This window comes from Choloepus didactylus, chromosome 11 (genome assembly GCF_015220235.1).
Source record: "Choloepus didactylus isolate mChoDid1 chromosome 11, mChoDid1.pri, whole genome shotgun sequence".
Lineage (NCBI taxonomy): Eukaryota > Metazoa > Chordata > Mammalia > Pilosa > Megalonychidae > Choloepus > Choloepus didactylus.
Genome location: NC_051317.1, coordinates 4228877 through 4246973, shown reverse-complemented (window position 1 = coordinate 4246973; position 18097 = coordinate 4228877). Strand labels below are relative to the sequence as shown.

Sequence of the window (18097 nt, the reverse complement as noted above, 5' to 3'; positions counted from 1 at the left end):
AGAACCATCGCTCAGCCTGAGGGGGTCAGAGAAGACTTCCCAAGAGGAAGTAATAACCAAATTGCAACAGGAAGCTTTAACCAATGCAGACTTCCCCAGACTTGTGGGCAACATGCCCCCAAGTGACATCTTTTAAAAACTAATATGTAACATTTATTGAGTACTTCTATGAAGCAAGCACAATATAAAATTCTTTAGATATATTATCTTATTTTAATCTTTTCAAAAGCTCCATAGGAGAATTATTATTACCCCATTTTGCAGATGAGGAAGCACAGGCTCAGGGAAGCTAAGGACACGATCCAAGGACACGATGGCTAGGAAATGGCAAAGCCAGGACTCAGCCCCAGTTCTGTCTTTCTGTTTGGCTCACACGCCAATATTCTTAAGCACATGCCACTCAGCTTCTTGTTTAGACCCACGATCATCCATATAATCTCGGTGTCAGTGGGTCCTGCTCTGGTCAGTTACCAGGCACTTAGAGGGACTGATTCCTGCCAGCATGCTAAACCTTGGGGGCAGGAAGGAGGAGAGGGGAACTCCAGATGTTAACAAAGTTGGCACGTATTTATTGAACACCTACTATTGGCCAGACATGATGCTATGCACTGGTGATATATGGTACCCAAAGCAAGTTGCCTGCCCTCTTGGGGGGGAAGATGAGGAGAGAGTGGCAGACGATGAGTAAACTAGTAAATATTGAAAATAACTGCAAATTGACATAAGCTCTAGGAAAACATCAAATGATGTGACATAGCAGAGTTTAACACGTGGCTTCAGAATCCCTCAGGGTGGAAAGTCAGAATCAGCAAACTTGGGTCCTAACTTCTGCTGTGTTACTGAGTTGAAGTCCAGCCAGCCCAGGTGACCTCCCTGCCTAGCCAGATCACTCCATATTAAGAGTCTGCCTTTGTCTGGTTGGGGTTTAATTCTCCACATTAGGTTATTACCAGTCTCCCATGTTTTTCTTCTTCTACTAGTATCTGCAAAGTTGCAAGCTGCAGTATCTTCCTGAAGACAAAAATGGAAAGAGATTAGTACTAAATCCTTAATGACTGGATTTCAGGGTTGTGTAATTGATTTTTGATACGCTGCACTGTGGAAGTTGATTATGAGAAGTAACTGTTTCTTTTCTCTGATACATCAGTTATGCATTTTGACTAAGTTTTCAAAATAAAGATAAATGTAGCCCTAAAATAAAATTGCTATAATCCCAACTCTAAATATTAAAAATCTTAATAATGGTACTTGTGATAATTAGCAGAAGTTAGGCACGCACGTCTTATAACTGAATTTCTGCCAGGGTTAGATTTGCTGGCATCATGTTTATGCAAATCAAAACACAGCTTTATCTATCAACACCTCAACATTTAATTGTCTGGTGTTAGTTCCTGTAACAATAATCACATATCCATTTAGCTCTCTTAAATGAAAATCACTATGAGATTATAACAGGTTGAGTGGACTGAAAATGTAATTTGAAAATGAGGAAGAAAGCCTGGAATTTATTTGCATCTCATTTATTTTAATTCAGTTCAGAAACCATTTAGTGAATGAAATGCAACTCCTGGAAAATACAGGGAAGCAGTTGGAAGAAGGTGACATGGAGTCAGAACTGGGGAGTGGCCTTTTCCTCAGATGTTCAAGAGCATGTGGCAGGGAAGTGTGCAGCCCCTCAACCAAAGGCATCTGTCACCCCTCCCCCCAAAGGCTAGCAGGCTGTCACAGTCAATGAGAAAGCTGGCTCTTCTCTCTGTCTCCCCAGTCCTGCCATTTCTTTTCAGTACTGCTCCATTACACTGCTCAAGTGGGGCACTGACATTTGTCATTCATTCAAAAGACATATACTAAGTGCCAACTAAGTTCCAAGTATCGTGTAATGAGTGGATTATAGAGATATACAATCTAGTGAAGCAAAACTATATAAATAGTATGATGTAAGCTATTACAGAGGTTAATACGACAAGGAAAAGGATATCTAACTGTATGAGTCAGGGAAAGATAGGCTAAGGCTGTGTAACAAAAAAACCCTCAATTCTCAGTGGCTTAACACATCACAGACCAGTTGAGTCAGGCAGTTCTTCCTTCTTGATAACTCATTCCAGTCACTCTCTCTTGTGATGCTGCCATCTTAAATACATGGCCTGCAAGGTGGTGTGAAAGAGATGGAGAACGTGGATGACTGAGGTAGTGTGCATCACTTCTGCCCATTCTGGCCTGAGCCCAGCCGGGTGACCTCAACTTAACTGCAAGAAAGCCTGGGAAATGTGGTCTTCCTGAGTGCCTGAGAGGAAGAAAACAAAAGGGGAGCTGGAGAACACATAGCAGATGACCAGGTCTGAGAATTGACAAAGGATTAGGAAGCACTTCACCGGGGAGCTAGTATTAGTTCTGAAGGACAGAAGGAATTAGCCAGGCAAAGATATGGGCAAGAGGTTATCAGATGGAGTGTCGCCCATGAAAAGCCAAGAGGACAAAAAGAGAATGGCATTTTCAGAAAGTTTCAAGGAACCCATTTTGGCTGGAGAGAAAAGGGGCCTGTTGTGCTATGGTGCAGAAAAGACGAGGCTGGGCAAGTTGGCTGGCATTTACCCTGAGGGCAGTGGGTTGCTGCTCAAGGGTTTAATCACAGAGTGATGTGTTGGGAGGTGTAGAATTAGAAAGATCTCAGAGACTGCAGTATGGAGGAAGATAGATTGGAAAGGGACAAGATAGGAGGAGAAGGATAGCAAGGTGGCTGTTGCAATAATGCAAACAAGAAAATAAATCACTGGCAGTGAAGGGAGAAAGCAGAGGGAAGGAGAGGTGTGAGAAGAGATTTAGCACATACAATTAATAGGATTCAGCACCTAGTAGGGTTGCTGTGTCATCCTCAACTTTTGAGGGGCCCCTCTTCATGACGGGCTAGATTAGGTGGCCATCCAGACTTAGCGGGCGATGAAGGAAAGAGGCTGAGAGCCGAAACCCAGCACAAGGAGCTGAGATTCTCACCACCCCAGTCCCACCTCTTGTAAAGGGAAAGAAAATGAATGAACTTTAAAATGCAACAATTTAACCAGTGCTATGTAATCATTCCTTCCCCATGGTTAGCAGGGAATTTTTAAAGACTCTGTGGTGTAGCAATTGAGGATATCATGTGTTGAAGCAAATGGCCTGACCTTTCCCACGGACTGGCAAGCTGCTAGGGGTCTGGCTAGTTGAGTGGCACGAGAGCCCAAGGCTACTGAGCATCCCTGGGCCTCAGAGAAGGCCAAAAATCCCAGTGAAGCCATCATAATTAAAACAGAACCCGGTGCAATTTTAACCCACCTCTATATCCCTTTCTTTCCACAGTCCTCCAGTCAGAGGCATCTTCTCAGTTGAGAAAGTAGCAGAGGCTCTCTCTTGTAGGCTAGTGAAACACAAGAAGGCAGATGGATGGAGCATGACCACATCCTTCTACCAAACGCTTCTTGATGCTTTGACAAAATTTGGAGTGTTAGTCCCTTCATCCCTGCCAAAACTCAGTGTGGGAAAGATATTCATTATGCCTCCCATAGATTTCTCAAGGAATCTCTTTTGAAGGACTCTCCCAACCTCTTCCTCTCACCATCCTCTATTCCTTCTTCATTGTTTCTGGCCTTTCAAAACACAAGACACAGTTTCCATGAGTGCGGGGACCATCCCCACTGGATGCCTGGTGGCAGGTGCCATGTGGTGGGCACTCAGACAACAGGCAACAAGGAAGACGTGATGACCATGGCCTCCTAGGGCTCCTCCTTGGAATGTGCTTAACATGTAAATGTCCCCTCCCCAATGCAAGCATGCATTCACAAACATGTCTCCCCTATAATTGTCAGGAATCTTTCCTCTGCAAAAGACAGGAACTGCACTCAAACTAGCTCAACAAAAACACTCATGCATTGTTTCATCTAAGGGACCAGAACAAGAGAGGAGCTGCCCTGAGTGACTCCAGGATCCCAAATGATGTCATCAGGTTGACGTCTCTCTTTTCTTTCTCACCACCCTTCACCATCTGCTTGCACTGCTTCTCTTGGTGATTGGCCTAATTCTTTTCCTACAGTAGACTGGGGTCCTCGTCCTCTTGGCAGTTGGGCAGACTTGGCCAAAGTTGACTTCAGGCTTACATCATCTCAGCTTAGTGAACCCGAGGAAAGATGAAGGGATCTCCCCCAGTATTTACATATATATGTTAAAATCCTATGGAAGAACTGTGATTGGCCTGGCAACAGTGGAGTTCTCATCTCGGGACCAATTGCTGGTCAGAGAGATGGGGATCTGGGATGAGCCAGGGCTGGGGCTCACGTCCACACCTGTGTCTTGTGATGGGCTGCGGTCGCGTCTACTGCTTCGTGGGGTGGGGGGGGGGCCGGTTGCTGAACCCTCGGCTCTCGGCGTTGCTCGGAGGGTACCGGCGGCGGGGGCTCTTTCCCGGAGGCGAGGGCGAGGCGGGGGACTTGGCCAGGTCCCCGGCGGTGGCGTGCAAGGTGCGGAGGGCGGCGAGAAGGGAAAAACAAGACACTCTTCCTCCAGTAGGGGTAGAACAAAAGGACAAAAGGGCTTTATTCAGGGGTGAGCACAGGTTATATAGGCTGGCATAGAGGGCGGGGGTTGTTACAAGCCAATGCTGAGGGGATAAAGGCTAGGATTGGTTCTGAGAGGGTGCGGAGGTTAGGATTGGTTCTAAGAGGGCACGGAGGTTGTTTGAAAAGGGGCGGGAGTTGCTCTGGCAACAGTGTCTGGCAACAGTGTATGCACACTGGTGGTGGTGGGAGTTGCACTGGCAACGGGGAGTGTCCGGGCAAGATAAGGGGGTGGGGAAAAGGCGGTTCCCTCCGGCAAGCCTCCCCTAACGGTGGTATTTTGGGTGAGGAAATGGGGCCTGCCTCCGGCCTCACTTTCTCAGGCCTGGGGGGCTGTGGAGGGCGCTGTCGCCCGTGCCCACCACCCTCCCCAGGGGCGGATCCGGTCCCCTGGCCCAGGCCCGCCAAGTTGAAGCACATAATCAGTATCCCGCAATGGGCAATCCCAGTAAAACCATCAAGACAAAGGACACCTTGCAGGAAGGGGGGCACTGTACCAAAGAAAGAAGGAAAAGGTGGTGGGTTACAAGAAAAACAGAGAGAGGGATTCTGCCGCCTCCATCCCTCCAAAGCCAAATTGTTTACAAAGTCCTGGTCCTGACTATCTGTTAACACATACACAAGAGCCTCATTTCTAGGCTCTTGGAAGAGGGAACTGAAGCCAGCCCCTTCTATTAAGATTTAAAACTTCTGCTCTTTCCTAAAATGGATTTAGTGCATGATTCTCTCGGAAAAGAAAGGCACATAACCACCCTCTAGGGTATTTTTTCCTGATTGTGATTTACATAGAGATTGCAAAAGCAAGAAACAGCTACATGTGTAGGTAGCAGACAAAAGAAAAATTGTTTCCAAGATAATCTTCCATCATGATATTGGTATTAGTGTTATTAATATTCCAAGAAGAAGTGGGAGTTAGTAATTTTGTTTTGGTTTCCTTGTAATGAATATGACATTGCAATTACACGCTGGCATGTGTTACTTTTACTTACGTGGCAAATCGCAGTAACGCAGCAGTTGGTGGGGGCGGACGTGCGTGCATTCACATGAGCACTCACACATGAGCTCAGTCATCCATGCAGCTGGCTCTGGCAGGTCTGTCAACACACACAGTCACCATGAAAGCCTGCATTTTATCAGCTCCCTCCTGCCACGGCACACACATTCACCACCCAAGTAATATTTTATTTTTCAAATACCTACCGTGTTCTTGGCACTGCACTAGGCACTCAGTGCATATTGGTGAACAGACAGACCACAACACTTAAGGTTACATGTCAGTCAGTGCTTGGGTAGACAGAACAACCAGCAATAAATTTAATATTAGCTTAAATAATGCATCATCAGAAGGGCAGACCTTTGCAAACACATTAGACATTTTATTCCCCACACGGGCATTGCTTTTGGATGACTTGCTGTTTTGAATGGTGTAGTGGGACGGTGGAAAGACTCTCATGGAGCTTATGCCATAGCAGGGGGAAACAGGTGATAATCAAATAAATGTACAAATAATATAAAGAAATTGTGATGGGTGCTAGGAAAGAAAAGATAGGGTGGAAAAAACAGGGACTATCTGATTTAGGATAAGGCCACTCTGAGAAAATGGCATTTGAGGGAGGCCTGAAAAGTAGGAACTTTCCAGGCATGGGGTGAGAGATAAGTCTTCCATGCTAGGAACCAACACGTGCAAAGATCCTGAGGCAGGAGAGAAGGAAGCCTGTATTCTCCAGCACAAGGAGAGCCCTTGTGGCTAGAGAAAACTATCTGGGGATGAGGTCAAGGAGACAGGGCCTTATCAACTATGGTGAGGTGTGTGGATTTTATTCTAAATTCAGTGGACAACAGGGAAGGATTTTAAGCTTGAGATTTATATGATCTCATGCTCTGATCTTGGAAATACAGAAGTTCTTCCCAGGTTTTCTCACTGGTGAAAGCAAAAGAGCACTCCTCTGGAGGCTAGAAGACAGGCCACATACTGGCCTTCTGGAAGTTCAAGGCAAAAGATTCAGGTCATCCGGGCCAAGCCTCCATACCAGACACCTCCCTTCTCTGCCTCGTCTCTGCCAATCTACCCCTGGCCTTCCCTAGACCCCACCTCACAGCACCTGAAATGGGAAGTTCTCTGCCCGTGGTGGGCCCCTGCTAACCACAGGGCTTTCGTTGCTATGTCCCCACCTAGAATATTCTCCCTGACTTCTCTCTCATCCTCACCTAAGTTTCACTCATACTTCAGGGCCCCCCTGAAGCAGCACTTCCTCTGGGAAACCTTCCTTGTCCTCTCCAGTTCTGGCTGAGTGTCCCTCCTCCCTTCCCTTAGTCCCCAATGCTTACACTCATTACTGCACTAATGCTTTTAATGGTGAGTGACCTTGTCTTTATCCTCCCCTGACCTGGAAGGTCCATGAGGGCAGAGGCCATATCTGTCTTGTTCTACCTTAAGTGCCAATCACAATAACAAGCGCACAGTACATGCTCCATAAATACTTAATCAATGAACGAATGGGGTTTTATGAAAATCTGCCCCTTCCGACCTCTGTCTATTAATTCTGGTTTTCAGGGGCCTCCCCAATGACTCAGATTACTCACTGGAATTAAACCTATGAGGTATTTGAAGATAACCAATGTCCTGGCCACATTCTCTTCTCCTTTTTTCCATGTTAGAGCCTTAGATCAACACAATTGGCAGGGTTCTTTTGCTTGGTCTAATTCAGCCCTCTTGTTCACAAATGTACAATGAGCACCAGGCACCTTCCAAAACAATAGGGAGACTAAGAAAAATAAGATAAAGTCCCTATCTATGAAGAACTCACAGGCTATTACAGACAAGGAAACTGAGGCATGAATGGTGAAGGGTTCCTGTGGAATGAAAAACGAATCAACATCAAAACTGCAACTCAAATTCGGGTCTCTCCACCTTTCCACCTCGCCACCATCCAAAACAGCAAGTCATCCAAAAGAAATGTTTGCTTGGGGAATACATTATTTAATGTGTTTGCAGAGGCTTGCCCTTCTAATTATGTATTATTTAAGCTAATATTAAGCTTATAGCAAGTTGTTTTGTCTGCACAAGCACTGATCCTGATATAGCATTGTCTTATCATATGGGAGCTGGTGAGCATTGCTTTTTAAATCCCAGAGGACTGACACAGAAAGGAAATGAAGATGTCATCTAGGCCAGGCTTTTTCTCTGGGTAGGAGAATCACTAAACTATCCAAGGCAGGAGTATCTACTTTTAAATGTCACCAGATATGGAGAATTGCATGCATTCCCTCATTAATCTTTTGCAGGGTTTCCATATTCTAAGTAAGTTCTTCCGTAAGTCTAACTGAAATCTCTCCTGCTGTGCTACAGTTCCATTTCCTAGAGGGGATCTAGCCCAGTGTTAATTTCCTCCTTCATGTTCCTCAAATCACCAGTTCCTGTCGCTGCCCCCAGAGCTAAGTTAGAATCACTGCTTATAGGACCAGCAGGGCCATTTTGATGACAGTGTTTCCTTTTCTTGGGGTTTTTTACGAGCTTCCTTGTGACAGGCGAGTGTTTGGTGAGATCAAAACATTCTGGGGGGAAATTCCACAGGGGAAACTACTTCCCAAAGTCTGCCTTCTGCAAAAATAAAAACCATGCTAAACAGCTGAGTTTTATTAACTGGGGAAGCCAGGCTGAGGAAAATGCCCGATAATTAAAAATAATGGCTTCCTTACAAACACAAAATTGTATTAATTTAAAAATTGGTTTCTCTATTGCTGAATTCCTACTGAGCAGGCTGGGAAGGGAATTGTGCTGATCCTGGCAGTGAAAATAATTCAAAATAACGTTTATGTTCTCCAGGAAGCCTCAAGGTTAATTTAAATATTGTTAGACGGGTAATTTAATTCCAAATAAGAGAACAGTGTGGCTAAATTAAAGCTCCTGCACACTCTCAACTGGAGAGGCAGGTATGCACAGAGGGCCAAGGCTGCCTGTTGGACCCTCACCATCTTACACCCCCAGCTGAGGCACCTCTTCTTTGTGAGTGGCACCCTCATAGTTAAAGATATTTGGTTAGATTATACAACTGGCCTGAATCCTTAGCTCAGCTTCCAGTGAATTTATCATATTTAATTATAAGAAGGATTGGACATTTTTATAGAAATTTCACAATTCAAAAGTTAACTCAAACCAGTGGTATAACAAAATCCCACTCCTGGGGACAGGGTGAATTTGGGAATAAAAATCCACCATAAATTATCTAAGGTTAATGGTCAGTACCAATTACTTCTTTAGGGTGGTGCACCCAGGCCAAGAGTCCAAGGCCTCATCAGCTCTAAGTGGTGGCAGCAAACCCAGACGGTGGCCGGCCTGAGGTTGGGATTCCTCTTCTGTGCTTGCAACTTTCAGTTCTGTCATCTTAGTCCCCTCCCACACTACTTTAATTGTTCTGATGATAGTTATGATTATATGTATGATTTACATGTTGTCTCTCCCATGATTATTGCATACTGGTGTGTGTGTGTGTGTGTGTATAAAACGTAAGTTCTCTGTTCATGCAGGGGCCCTTGACCACTACCAGGACTTTTGCTTGCTGACCTTGCCACTGGAATATTCTCTCTGACCTCTCTCACCTAAGTTTCACTCATACTTCAGGGCCCCCCTGAGGCAGCACTTCCTCTGGGAAACCTTCCTTGTCCTCTCCACTTCTGGCTGAGTGTCCCTCCTCCCTTCCCTTAGTCCCCAATGCTTACTCTCATTACTGTGCTAATGCTTTTAATTGTGAGTGACCTTGTCTTTATCCTCCTCTGACCTGCAAGGTCCGTGAGGGGAGAGGCCATATCTGTCTTGTTCTATCTGAAGTGTCAGTCACAGTAACAAGCGCACAGTAGGTGCTCAGTAAATACTTCATGAACAAAGGGGTTTTTAAGTGGACCTCATGAAAATCTGCCCCTTCTGACGTCTGTCTAGTTCTGGGGGTGGAAGGTAGGGCACAATGACTCAACTTGCTCCCTGGAATGAAACCTATCAGATATTTGGAGATAATCAATGTCCTGCCATATTTTCTTCTTTTTTCATGTGAGAACCTTAGACTGTCACAGTTGGCAGGATTCTTGTACTTGGTCTAATTCAGCCTCCATAATGTATATAATTATATGCATGATTTACCTGTTGCTCTTTCCCAGTTACCCCTGGGTAACTGAAGGTAGGGCCTTATATCTCACTGAGTGTATTTGAAGCACGAATACCCAAGGAGCTTTTAAAATCTACACGTGCCCAGCTCCTGCTCCCTGGGGGGCTGACTCCGCAGATATGGGCAGGCTGGGCAGCAGTGCTTTGAGAGAACATCCCAGGGGGATTTGCAGATGCACACTTGATGGAGAAGCCCCTGATCCAAGAGGCAGTGCAGCCTGGGGGTGAAGACATGAGCTGTGGGCTGGGATCCTGCCTCCAACACTATTTGTCTAAACTTGAGCAGGTCACTTAAGCCTGTGTGTGCCTCATGTGTAAACCAGGGATAATTATAGTGCTTACCCAGGAGTGTGGTTGTGAGGATTAAGTGAGATAAAACAAGTGCAGTGCTGAGAACAGCTCCAAGCCCATCATAAGCACTCAGGATGTGTTGTTATTGCTGTTTATCCTTGTATACCAGAGCACACACCAAGCCTGACATTAACAGAGATTTAATGTTCAACACATAAAAATGTGTCTTTCTGGAGGCCCTATGTTATCAGTAAAGAGAAGCAGAAAGGGAAAAAAAATAAGTCAAAGGAAGAAGGACAGAAGAAGGATGGCCAAGGAGATGGGAAATAAGTAGCACGGTGGACAGTCACTAGCAGATGCCTCGGAAAACCCAAAGAATCCTTCCTAATTGTGCCACATTCAATCTGCCCTAATAGAATCTTCTAGAGGTCTTGAACTGAAATTCTTAAACATATAGGTTTAAGAATCTTGATGGCCTTCTGCAGTTGTCCCAAAGGAAGCAACCCAGATTTCTGTTTTGAAAGGAAGTGACCTTTCTGACCCCAGCCCTAGAAATGGTGGCTCTGATTTGGGAACAAGATCCCCAGTAAGTCTAACATCATTAGCTTTTGGACCTTTTAAAAAATTCTACCATTCACTCTTTGCCTTTTTGTTCTCAATTGCTGTACATTTGCCAGTATGAAGCTTCTACTTGAAGTCAACTTTTCTTACCCCAAGAACTCACAACCTTTATTACTTCTTCCATGTTTTGATGCATTCTCTTTTCTCATGTCCTATTTCAACTGTTCTGTCTCCTTCTCTCTGGGATGAACCCATTGACACAGCAATAGTTTGAGGAATCGGGCTTCTCTGGGTTCAGATCCTACCTCTGCCACTTGTTATATGGCCCCTCTGAACTCAATTGCCCATATATAAAATAGTTTTGAATTATGTGAAGGGAATTAAAATGGGACCTAGCACAGTATCTGTCAAACTATCAGGGGCTTATGACAGTTTAGATTAGTTTCAACTGCCAGTAACAGATTGGGAATAACAGAGGCTTTAACAAGGTATAGATTTATTATTTTTTATGACCTAAAAGAAGCCCAGAGGTAGGCTGTTCATGGTCGGTATGGCTGACTGTTGCAGGTACCTAGGTCAACAGGGATCTAGACTCTTCTCTGTAGGAGCCATCATCCTTGAGGTTTCCATCCTCAGAGCCACCTCATATTCACAAGGTAAATGCTGGTGCTCCAGCCATCACATTCACATTTCATTTAGGAAAAGCAGGATATTTCCCAGATGACCCAGCCAGTAACTACCACTTATATCTTGTTGGCCACTCCTATATAGAAGGAAAGCTATAAAATGTAGCTCCCTGTGATACAGGTGTCTGTGGCATTAGAATTGTTCCTTGTCTCCCCCAAATGCTGTAACATAGAGTCCTCAAGAGCTATGACAATGCCTTACAGTTTCTTTATCATTTGAGATACTTCAGGACATTTAATGGCAGTATAATGCAGAAAGCAGTAAAGCTGATTAAATGCTAAGTGCTTAACTGGTTGAAGTCTAAAGTCCTAAGTTCCAGGCCAACCCTACCAGATCACGTCATAGCTGTGTGACCTTTAGCAAGTTATGCAACCTCTCTGTTTTGGCTCAGTTTCCTCATTCATAAAGTAGTCTTTGTGATCATGAACTGCAACAATAGATGCAGAGTGTCTAACTCAGTGCCTGTATTTATTAGTCCTCAGTGTACGTTAAAATTATCATCATGAACATCAACATTATGATCAAGTGCTATTGAATAAGGGTAAGGTGAGACGATAGCAGACTTCTTTTGTGCCTCTTCCTTCTACCTGTTTACATTGTCTCTCGCATTCTGCAGCCACCCCAGGGATGTCTGGATTTGCAGTCAATTATGTTCAAAGAGCCTGGGCTGAGTCTGCCTCATTTCATTCAACTCCAGCCATCCACTCAGGAGTAGCTGATTCTCCCGAGTACCTCTCCTTTGCCCCTAACCAGAGTCTGGCCTCCCAGCTCTGCCTTCTGGGACAGGCTTTCTTCTCTGATCAGGTCAACATCTAAATAAATATTAAATTATGTCTGGATGTGTTCCACTATTCCTTTCAAATCTAAGAAAATCAGTTCTTCCCTTTGTTGGAATTCCCCCAGCCCTACTGAGGTCTCCCCACTGATGTCTTGCTTCCTTTGACAGTGGCAACATTTTTCTCTAGATATTGAAAGTAAAGGAGTTCACATAAGAATGAGCCTTCATATTCCCAGACCTTTGTAAAATATGGATTTCTAAGTCTTCTTCCCCACGGCTCCTAGGGATGTTTAGTTGCAGTTTCAGAAGAAATCTTGGCATTTGTTTTGAAACGTCTTTATCTCCTCAACTAATGGTGTGCCGAGAAAGCAATAAGTGTGCATATATCTGAATTTTCTTGCTCTCACTGTCTCCGGGCAGGGCAGCTAGAACTCCAAGCCTGGGGCTGTTGTATATGACTGTGTAATTTGTGCACTGCACAATTTCAGAGACACCATTCACACTTTCTACAACATGCTGGCGCCCCTTGTAATTGTGCAGTGCACAGCCTGCATAACTGCTCATGACAGCCGTGCCCAGATTGATCATCTCTGACCATAAGTAGCCTCATTTCTATATTCTAGTGTACCGTACAAATTTTACCATTTTCTATGCTTGCCAGGATGTAAAGAGTCTCGGAAAGCAAAGCACCACTCTAAATAACCTCAGGGTTATTTCTTCCTCCAACACACATTTATTCCCTGGCCATGGCAGCCGTGTCCTCCACAGAAGCCTGAGCTAGCCTGCCTGGGTGGCATCTTTCAAAACAGGCCCATTGTGTTTCCCTAGGTCCATGGAAGAAACCTCTTGTCCATCGACTATGACCGGAACATTCGGACAGAAAAGATCTACGACGATCACCGGAAGTTCACCCTGAGGATCATTTATGACCAGGTGGGCCGGCCCTTCCTCTGGCTCCCCAGCAGCGGGCTGGCCGCTGTCAATGTCTCCTACTTCTTCAACGGGCGCTTGGCTGGCCTCCAGCGTGGGGCCATGAGTGAGAGGACGGACATCGACAAGCAAGGCCGCATCGTGTCCCGCATGTTCGCCGACGGGAAAGTGTGGAGCTACTCCTACCTGGACAAGGTGGGTGGGCGAGCTTCCCCGTGCGGCTGGAGCTTTGTTACCCACGCTGCTCTTTTTCCGCTGACCCGATACTCCTTGCCACGGACGTTTTAACATCTTTATACTGACTGTACAAGGGCTCTCCTTGCACTCTTACTGTCACTGGGAAAGAGGGAAGTTGAAGGAAAATGTTATTCATGGCTTGGCACTATTAGCATTAAAAGGGAAAAAAAGTGCTAGACGCTCAGTAATAGCAAAAAGGATGAATTGTCTGATTTTATGCAAAAAGAAAAAAAAGGTGTGGTAGACACAGATAGAATCATCCCACGGGCAGTGGAGCTAATCATTACTTATGAATTGGAAATGCAGTGATTCATTTCTGCCTTGCCCTAAATTAAGCCATCAGGGTAGGGAATTTTGCCTAAAACTCAAGCACAGAGAGAGACACCCTCCTACTTGGCCTATTGGCTGAAACAACCAAAGGATTCTCCTTGCATAGCTCCGTGTGTCTCAAAGTGCCAAATGCAGGTCTCGATACCGAGAAAGGTCAGGTTGGAGCAGTGATGAAGAGAAACCCCGTTCCAGATTGCTAATGCTGCTGTTTTGCAAAACACCAGAAATGGATTGGCTTTTACAAAGGGGGTTTATTTGGTTACAAAGTTACAGTCTTTAGGCCATAAAGTGTCCAAGGTAAGGCATCAACAACAGGTACCTTCACTGAAGGACGGCCGTTGGTGTCTGGAAAACCAATGTTAGCTTTGAAGACACAAGGCTGATGTCTGCTTGCTCCCAGGTTGCGTTTCAAAATGGCATTCTCCAAAATGTTCTTGGGGCGTTTTGTCATCTTTTAGCTGCAGCCCCAAAATGTCACCCTCAGTTGCTCTGAGGTCTCTCTGTTTGTGAGCTCTTTTATAGGACTCCAGTGAACTAATCAAGAACCACCCTGAATGGTTGGGGTCCATATCTCCATGGAAATAATCCAATCCACTCACAGTTAATTGAGTCACATCTCATGGAAACAATCAAAGGATTCCAACCTAATCAACACTAATACGTCTGCCCCCACAAGATTGCATCAAAGAACATGACATTTTGGGGGACATAATACATCCAAACCAGCACAAGGCAGTGTCAAGACTTCTGAAGTCTGCCCATGCCACCTGGTCATTAGACAAGGGTTTGCTCAGCCTGGGCCTAGACTCCCCCTGCTGCCCCTGCCCCCATGCATGACCATTTCTTCCACTCAAGCCTCATTACAGCAGTGACTGGCAGAGCTGTTACCTCCTCTGCAAGGGAGGAGCTGCTATCCCCTTGGTCCACCCTGAATGGTGTTCTCTTTACACCATTCAATACTGGAATGGCTCACCAGGGGAGGCCGGAATCTCCCAATTCCCTTGAGTTCAACCCCTTAAAGAATCAACTATTCTAGGTTATTTAATCTTTTTACAGTAGCTTCTAAGTGGAGGATGTGCTTTCTCTTTAGATTTACCCAGGGGTGGCAAAACCGTAGTGGGTACATCTCACCTCTCCCCTGCTTGACTAGTGGCAGTCATTTCTAAACAATCACGGGATTCCTTATTATTGAGCCTAGAGGCAAACTCGGTGATTCTCACCTCAGTCCCCTAGGCCCTCCCTACTCAGAGTGTGGTCCAAGCTACAGCAGCATCACCTAGGAGCTTATGGGGAATGCAGAGTCTCAGGCTCCACCCCAGACCAACTGAATCAGAATCCGCATTCTAACACGATCCCTGGGTGTTCTGCATGCACGTGAACATTTTGGACACAGTGCATTAGGCAGCCTCAGGGAATCCATCGAGCTCAGACATCAGATTAAATCAGCCCACCTGTAGTCTCTGGTGTAAGCTTTCCCCATCCTTCATGGTTTCTGAATTGACATTTGGGTCACTGGAATAAATTTCTGTCCACTTGAACGCTTGGTCCTAAAGTGCCAGCTCATACATTGCCTTCCCTTTTCCTTCCTCCAGTCCATGGTGCTTCTGCTGCAGAGTCAGCGTCAGTACATATTTGAGTACGACTCCTCCAACCGCCTCCATGCCATCACCATGCCCAGCGTCGCCCGGCACAGCATGTCCACGCACACGTCTGTGGGCTACATCCGCAACATTTACAACCCTCCCGAAAGCAATGCCTCGGTCATCTTTGACTACAGCGACGATGGCCGCATCCTGAAGACGTCCTTCCTGGGCACCGGGCGCCAGGTCTTCTACAAGTACGGGAAGCTGTCCAAGCTGTCAGAGATCGTCTACGACAGCACTGCCGTCACCTTCGGGTACGATGAGACCACAGGCGTTTTGAAGATGGTCAACCTCCAAAGTGGGGGCTTCTCCTGCACTATCCGGTACCGGAAGATCGGCCCGCTTGTGGACAAGCAGATCTACAGGTTCTCCGAGGAAGGCATGGTCAACGCCAGGTTTGATTACACCTACCATGACAACAGCTTCCGGATCGCAAGCATCAAGCCTGTCATAAGCGAGACTCCCCTTCCTGTGGACCTCTACCGCTATGACGAGATTTCCGGCAAGGTGGAGCACTTTGGCAAATTTGGAGTCATCTATTATGACATCAACCAGATCATCACCACCGCCGTGATGACCCTGAGCAAACACTTTGACACCCACGGGCGGATCAAGGAAGTCCAGTATGAGATGTTCCGGTCCCTCATGTACTGGATGACAGTGCAGTATGACAGCATGGGAAGGGTGATCAAGAGGGAGCTAAAACTGGGGCCTTATGCAAACACCACCAAGTACACCTACGACTACGACGGGGATGGACAGCTCCAGAGCGTGGCCGTCAATGACCGCCCAACCTGGCGCTACAGCTATGACCTCAACGGGAACCTCCACCTGCTGAACCCGGGCAACAGCGTGCGCCTCATGCCCTTGCGCTATGACCTCCGGGATCGGATAACCAGACTTGGCGACGTGCAGTACAAAATCGACGATGATGGCTACCTGTGCCAGCGAGGGTCTGACATCTTTGAGTACAACTCCAAGGGCCTCCTGACAAGAGCCTACAACAAGGCGAGTGGGTGGAGCGTCCAGTACCGCTATGATGGCGTGGGACGGCGGGCTTCCTACAAGACCAACCTGGGCCACCACCTGCAGTACTTCTACTCCGACCTCCATAACCCAACTCGCATCACACATGTCTACAATCACTCCAACTCGGAGATTACCTCGCTCTACTATGACCTGCAGGGTCACCTCTTTGCCATGGAGAGCAGCAGTGGGGAGGAGTACTATGTCGCCTCGGACAACACGGGGACCCCCCTGGCCGTGTTCAGCATCAACGGCCTCATGGTCAAGCAGCTGCAGTACACGGCCTATGGGGAGATTTATTATGACTCCAACCCTGACTTCCAGATGGTCATTGGCTTCCACGGGGGGCTCTACGACCCTCTGACCAAGCTGGTCCACTTTACCCAGCGTGATTACGACGTGCTGGCAGGACGATGGACCTCCCCAGACTATACCATGTGGAAAAATGTGGGCAAGGAGCCGGCCCCCTTCAACCTGTACATGTTCAAGAGCAACAACCCGCTCAGCAATGAGCTGGATTTGAAGAACTACGTGACAGGTAAGGACTTTGCTGCCTCAGTTAGGCAAAGGCTCCTGGTGGGGTGGTTGTCTGGTAGACTCTGTTGGAGGCTGGGAAAGGTCTTAAATCTGATGCCAGGAGAATCCTTGAGAGGTGTGAACACTGAGCAGGGCAGGTGACACCTGTATAGGACCTGGGACAGAAGAATACAGCAGTATGGTACAGTCACCAGGTGTGTTTTAAGACACCCTGACAATGTCCAAATCCTTTCAGTTGAACTTTTTTTTTAATTTTTTTATTCTGAAATATGACATAAATACAGAAAAGTGATAACTTTCAAAGTACGATTTAACAAGTAGATAGCAAATTTTGAAGAATGTTATGGGTTACATTTCTACCATTTCAGTTATTTCCTTATTGTGAAGTGTAACATAGATACAGAAATGTGATAACTTGCAAAGGATAATTTAACAAGTAGATATAGAGCAAATTTTGAAGCATGTTACATGTTATAGTTCTACCATGTCAGTTATTTCCTTATTGAGAAGTATAACATATATATAGAAAGGTGATGACTTTCAAAGTATGATTTAATAAGTAGCTATAGAGCAAATTTCAAAGAATGGTATGGGTTACAGTTCTACAATTTCACTTATTTCCTTATTGTGAAATATAACATATATACAGAAATAATTTCCAAAGTGTAATTTAACAAGTAGCTGTAGAGCAAATTTTGAAGCATGTTATATATTACAGTTCCACCATGTCAGTTATTTTCTTCTAGCTATTCTAGTACCCTAAAAACTAAATATACATATCTATATAGATATATTGATAGAAAGATTCAGTATTTGTAATCCTTTGTTAAATCCTGTCTTGTCAGTTGCTACCCCTCTCTCTCGTTTGATCACTGTCCCAGTCTTCAGGGATATCTGGGCAGTGACCACCCTAACTTGTTCATATTGAAAAAGGGTGTTGATATTATAGGGAAGGGGGATGCACCTGGCTGATGTTCATGAAGAGGCTGTTGCCTCTGGGTTTCGAGACTGATCTGGCATAGGAACACTCTGGGGGATTTAAGTTTCTGAAAAGTAAACTCACTGAGTGAAACTTTTATAGGGTCTTAGATAGGGACCCAGTTATTGTTTTGTATTTTCAGGACTACTGTTGGTTAGGGCTTGGCATACTGTGGGCATTTGGAATATCTGGCTGGAGCTTGCATAAGAGTAACCTCCAGGACAGCCTCCCGATTCTCTCTCCTAGCCGCTGAAACCTTATTTTGTTACCTTTTCTTTCACCCTTTTGGTCAAAAAGACATTCTCCATCCCTCGATGCCAGGGCCAGCTCATTCCGGAGACCTGTGTCCCATGTCGC

At 45.7% G+C, this 18097-nt stretch overlaps 1 protein-coding gene across 3 annotated transcripts in view; it reads left to right on the top strand.

Moving 5' to 3' along the window:
* The window catches only part of TENM2 (teneurin transmembrane protein 2), a 1024030-nt gene that overhangs the window by 927130 nt on the left and 78803 nt on the right, over window positions 1–18097 (top strand). For all 3 annotated transcript variants that reach the window (XM_037799530.1, XM_037799532.1, XM_037799531.1), the window contains 2 exons: window positions 12887–13183; window positions 15148–16762. In XM_037799530.1, the coding sequence (XP_037655458.1) occupies window positions 12887–13183; window positions 15148–16762 (1912 nt within the window). The remainder of the gene's footprint in view (window positions 1–12886; window positions 13184–15147; window positions 16763–18097) is intronic.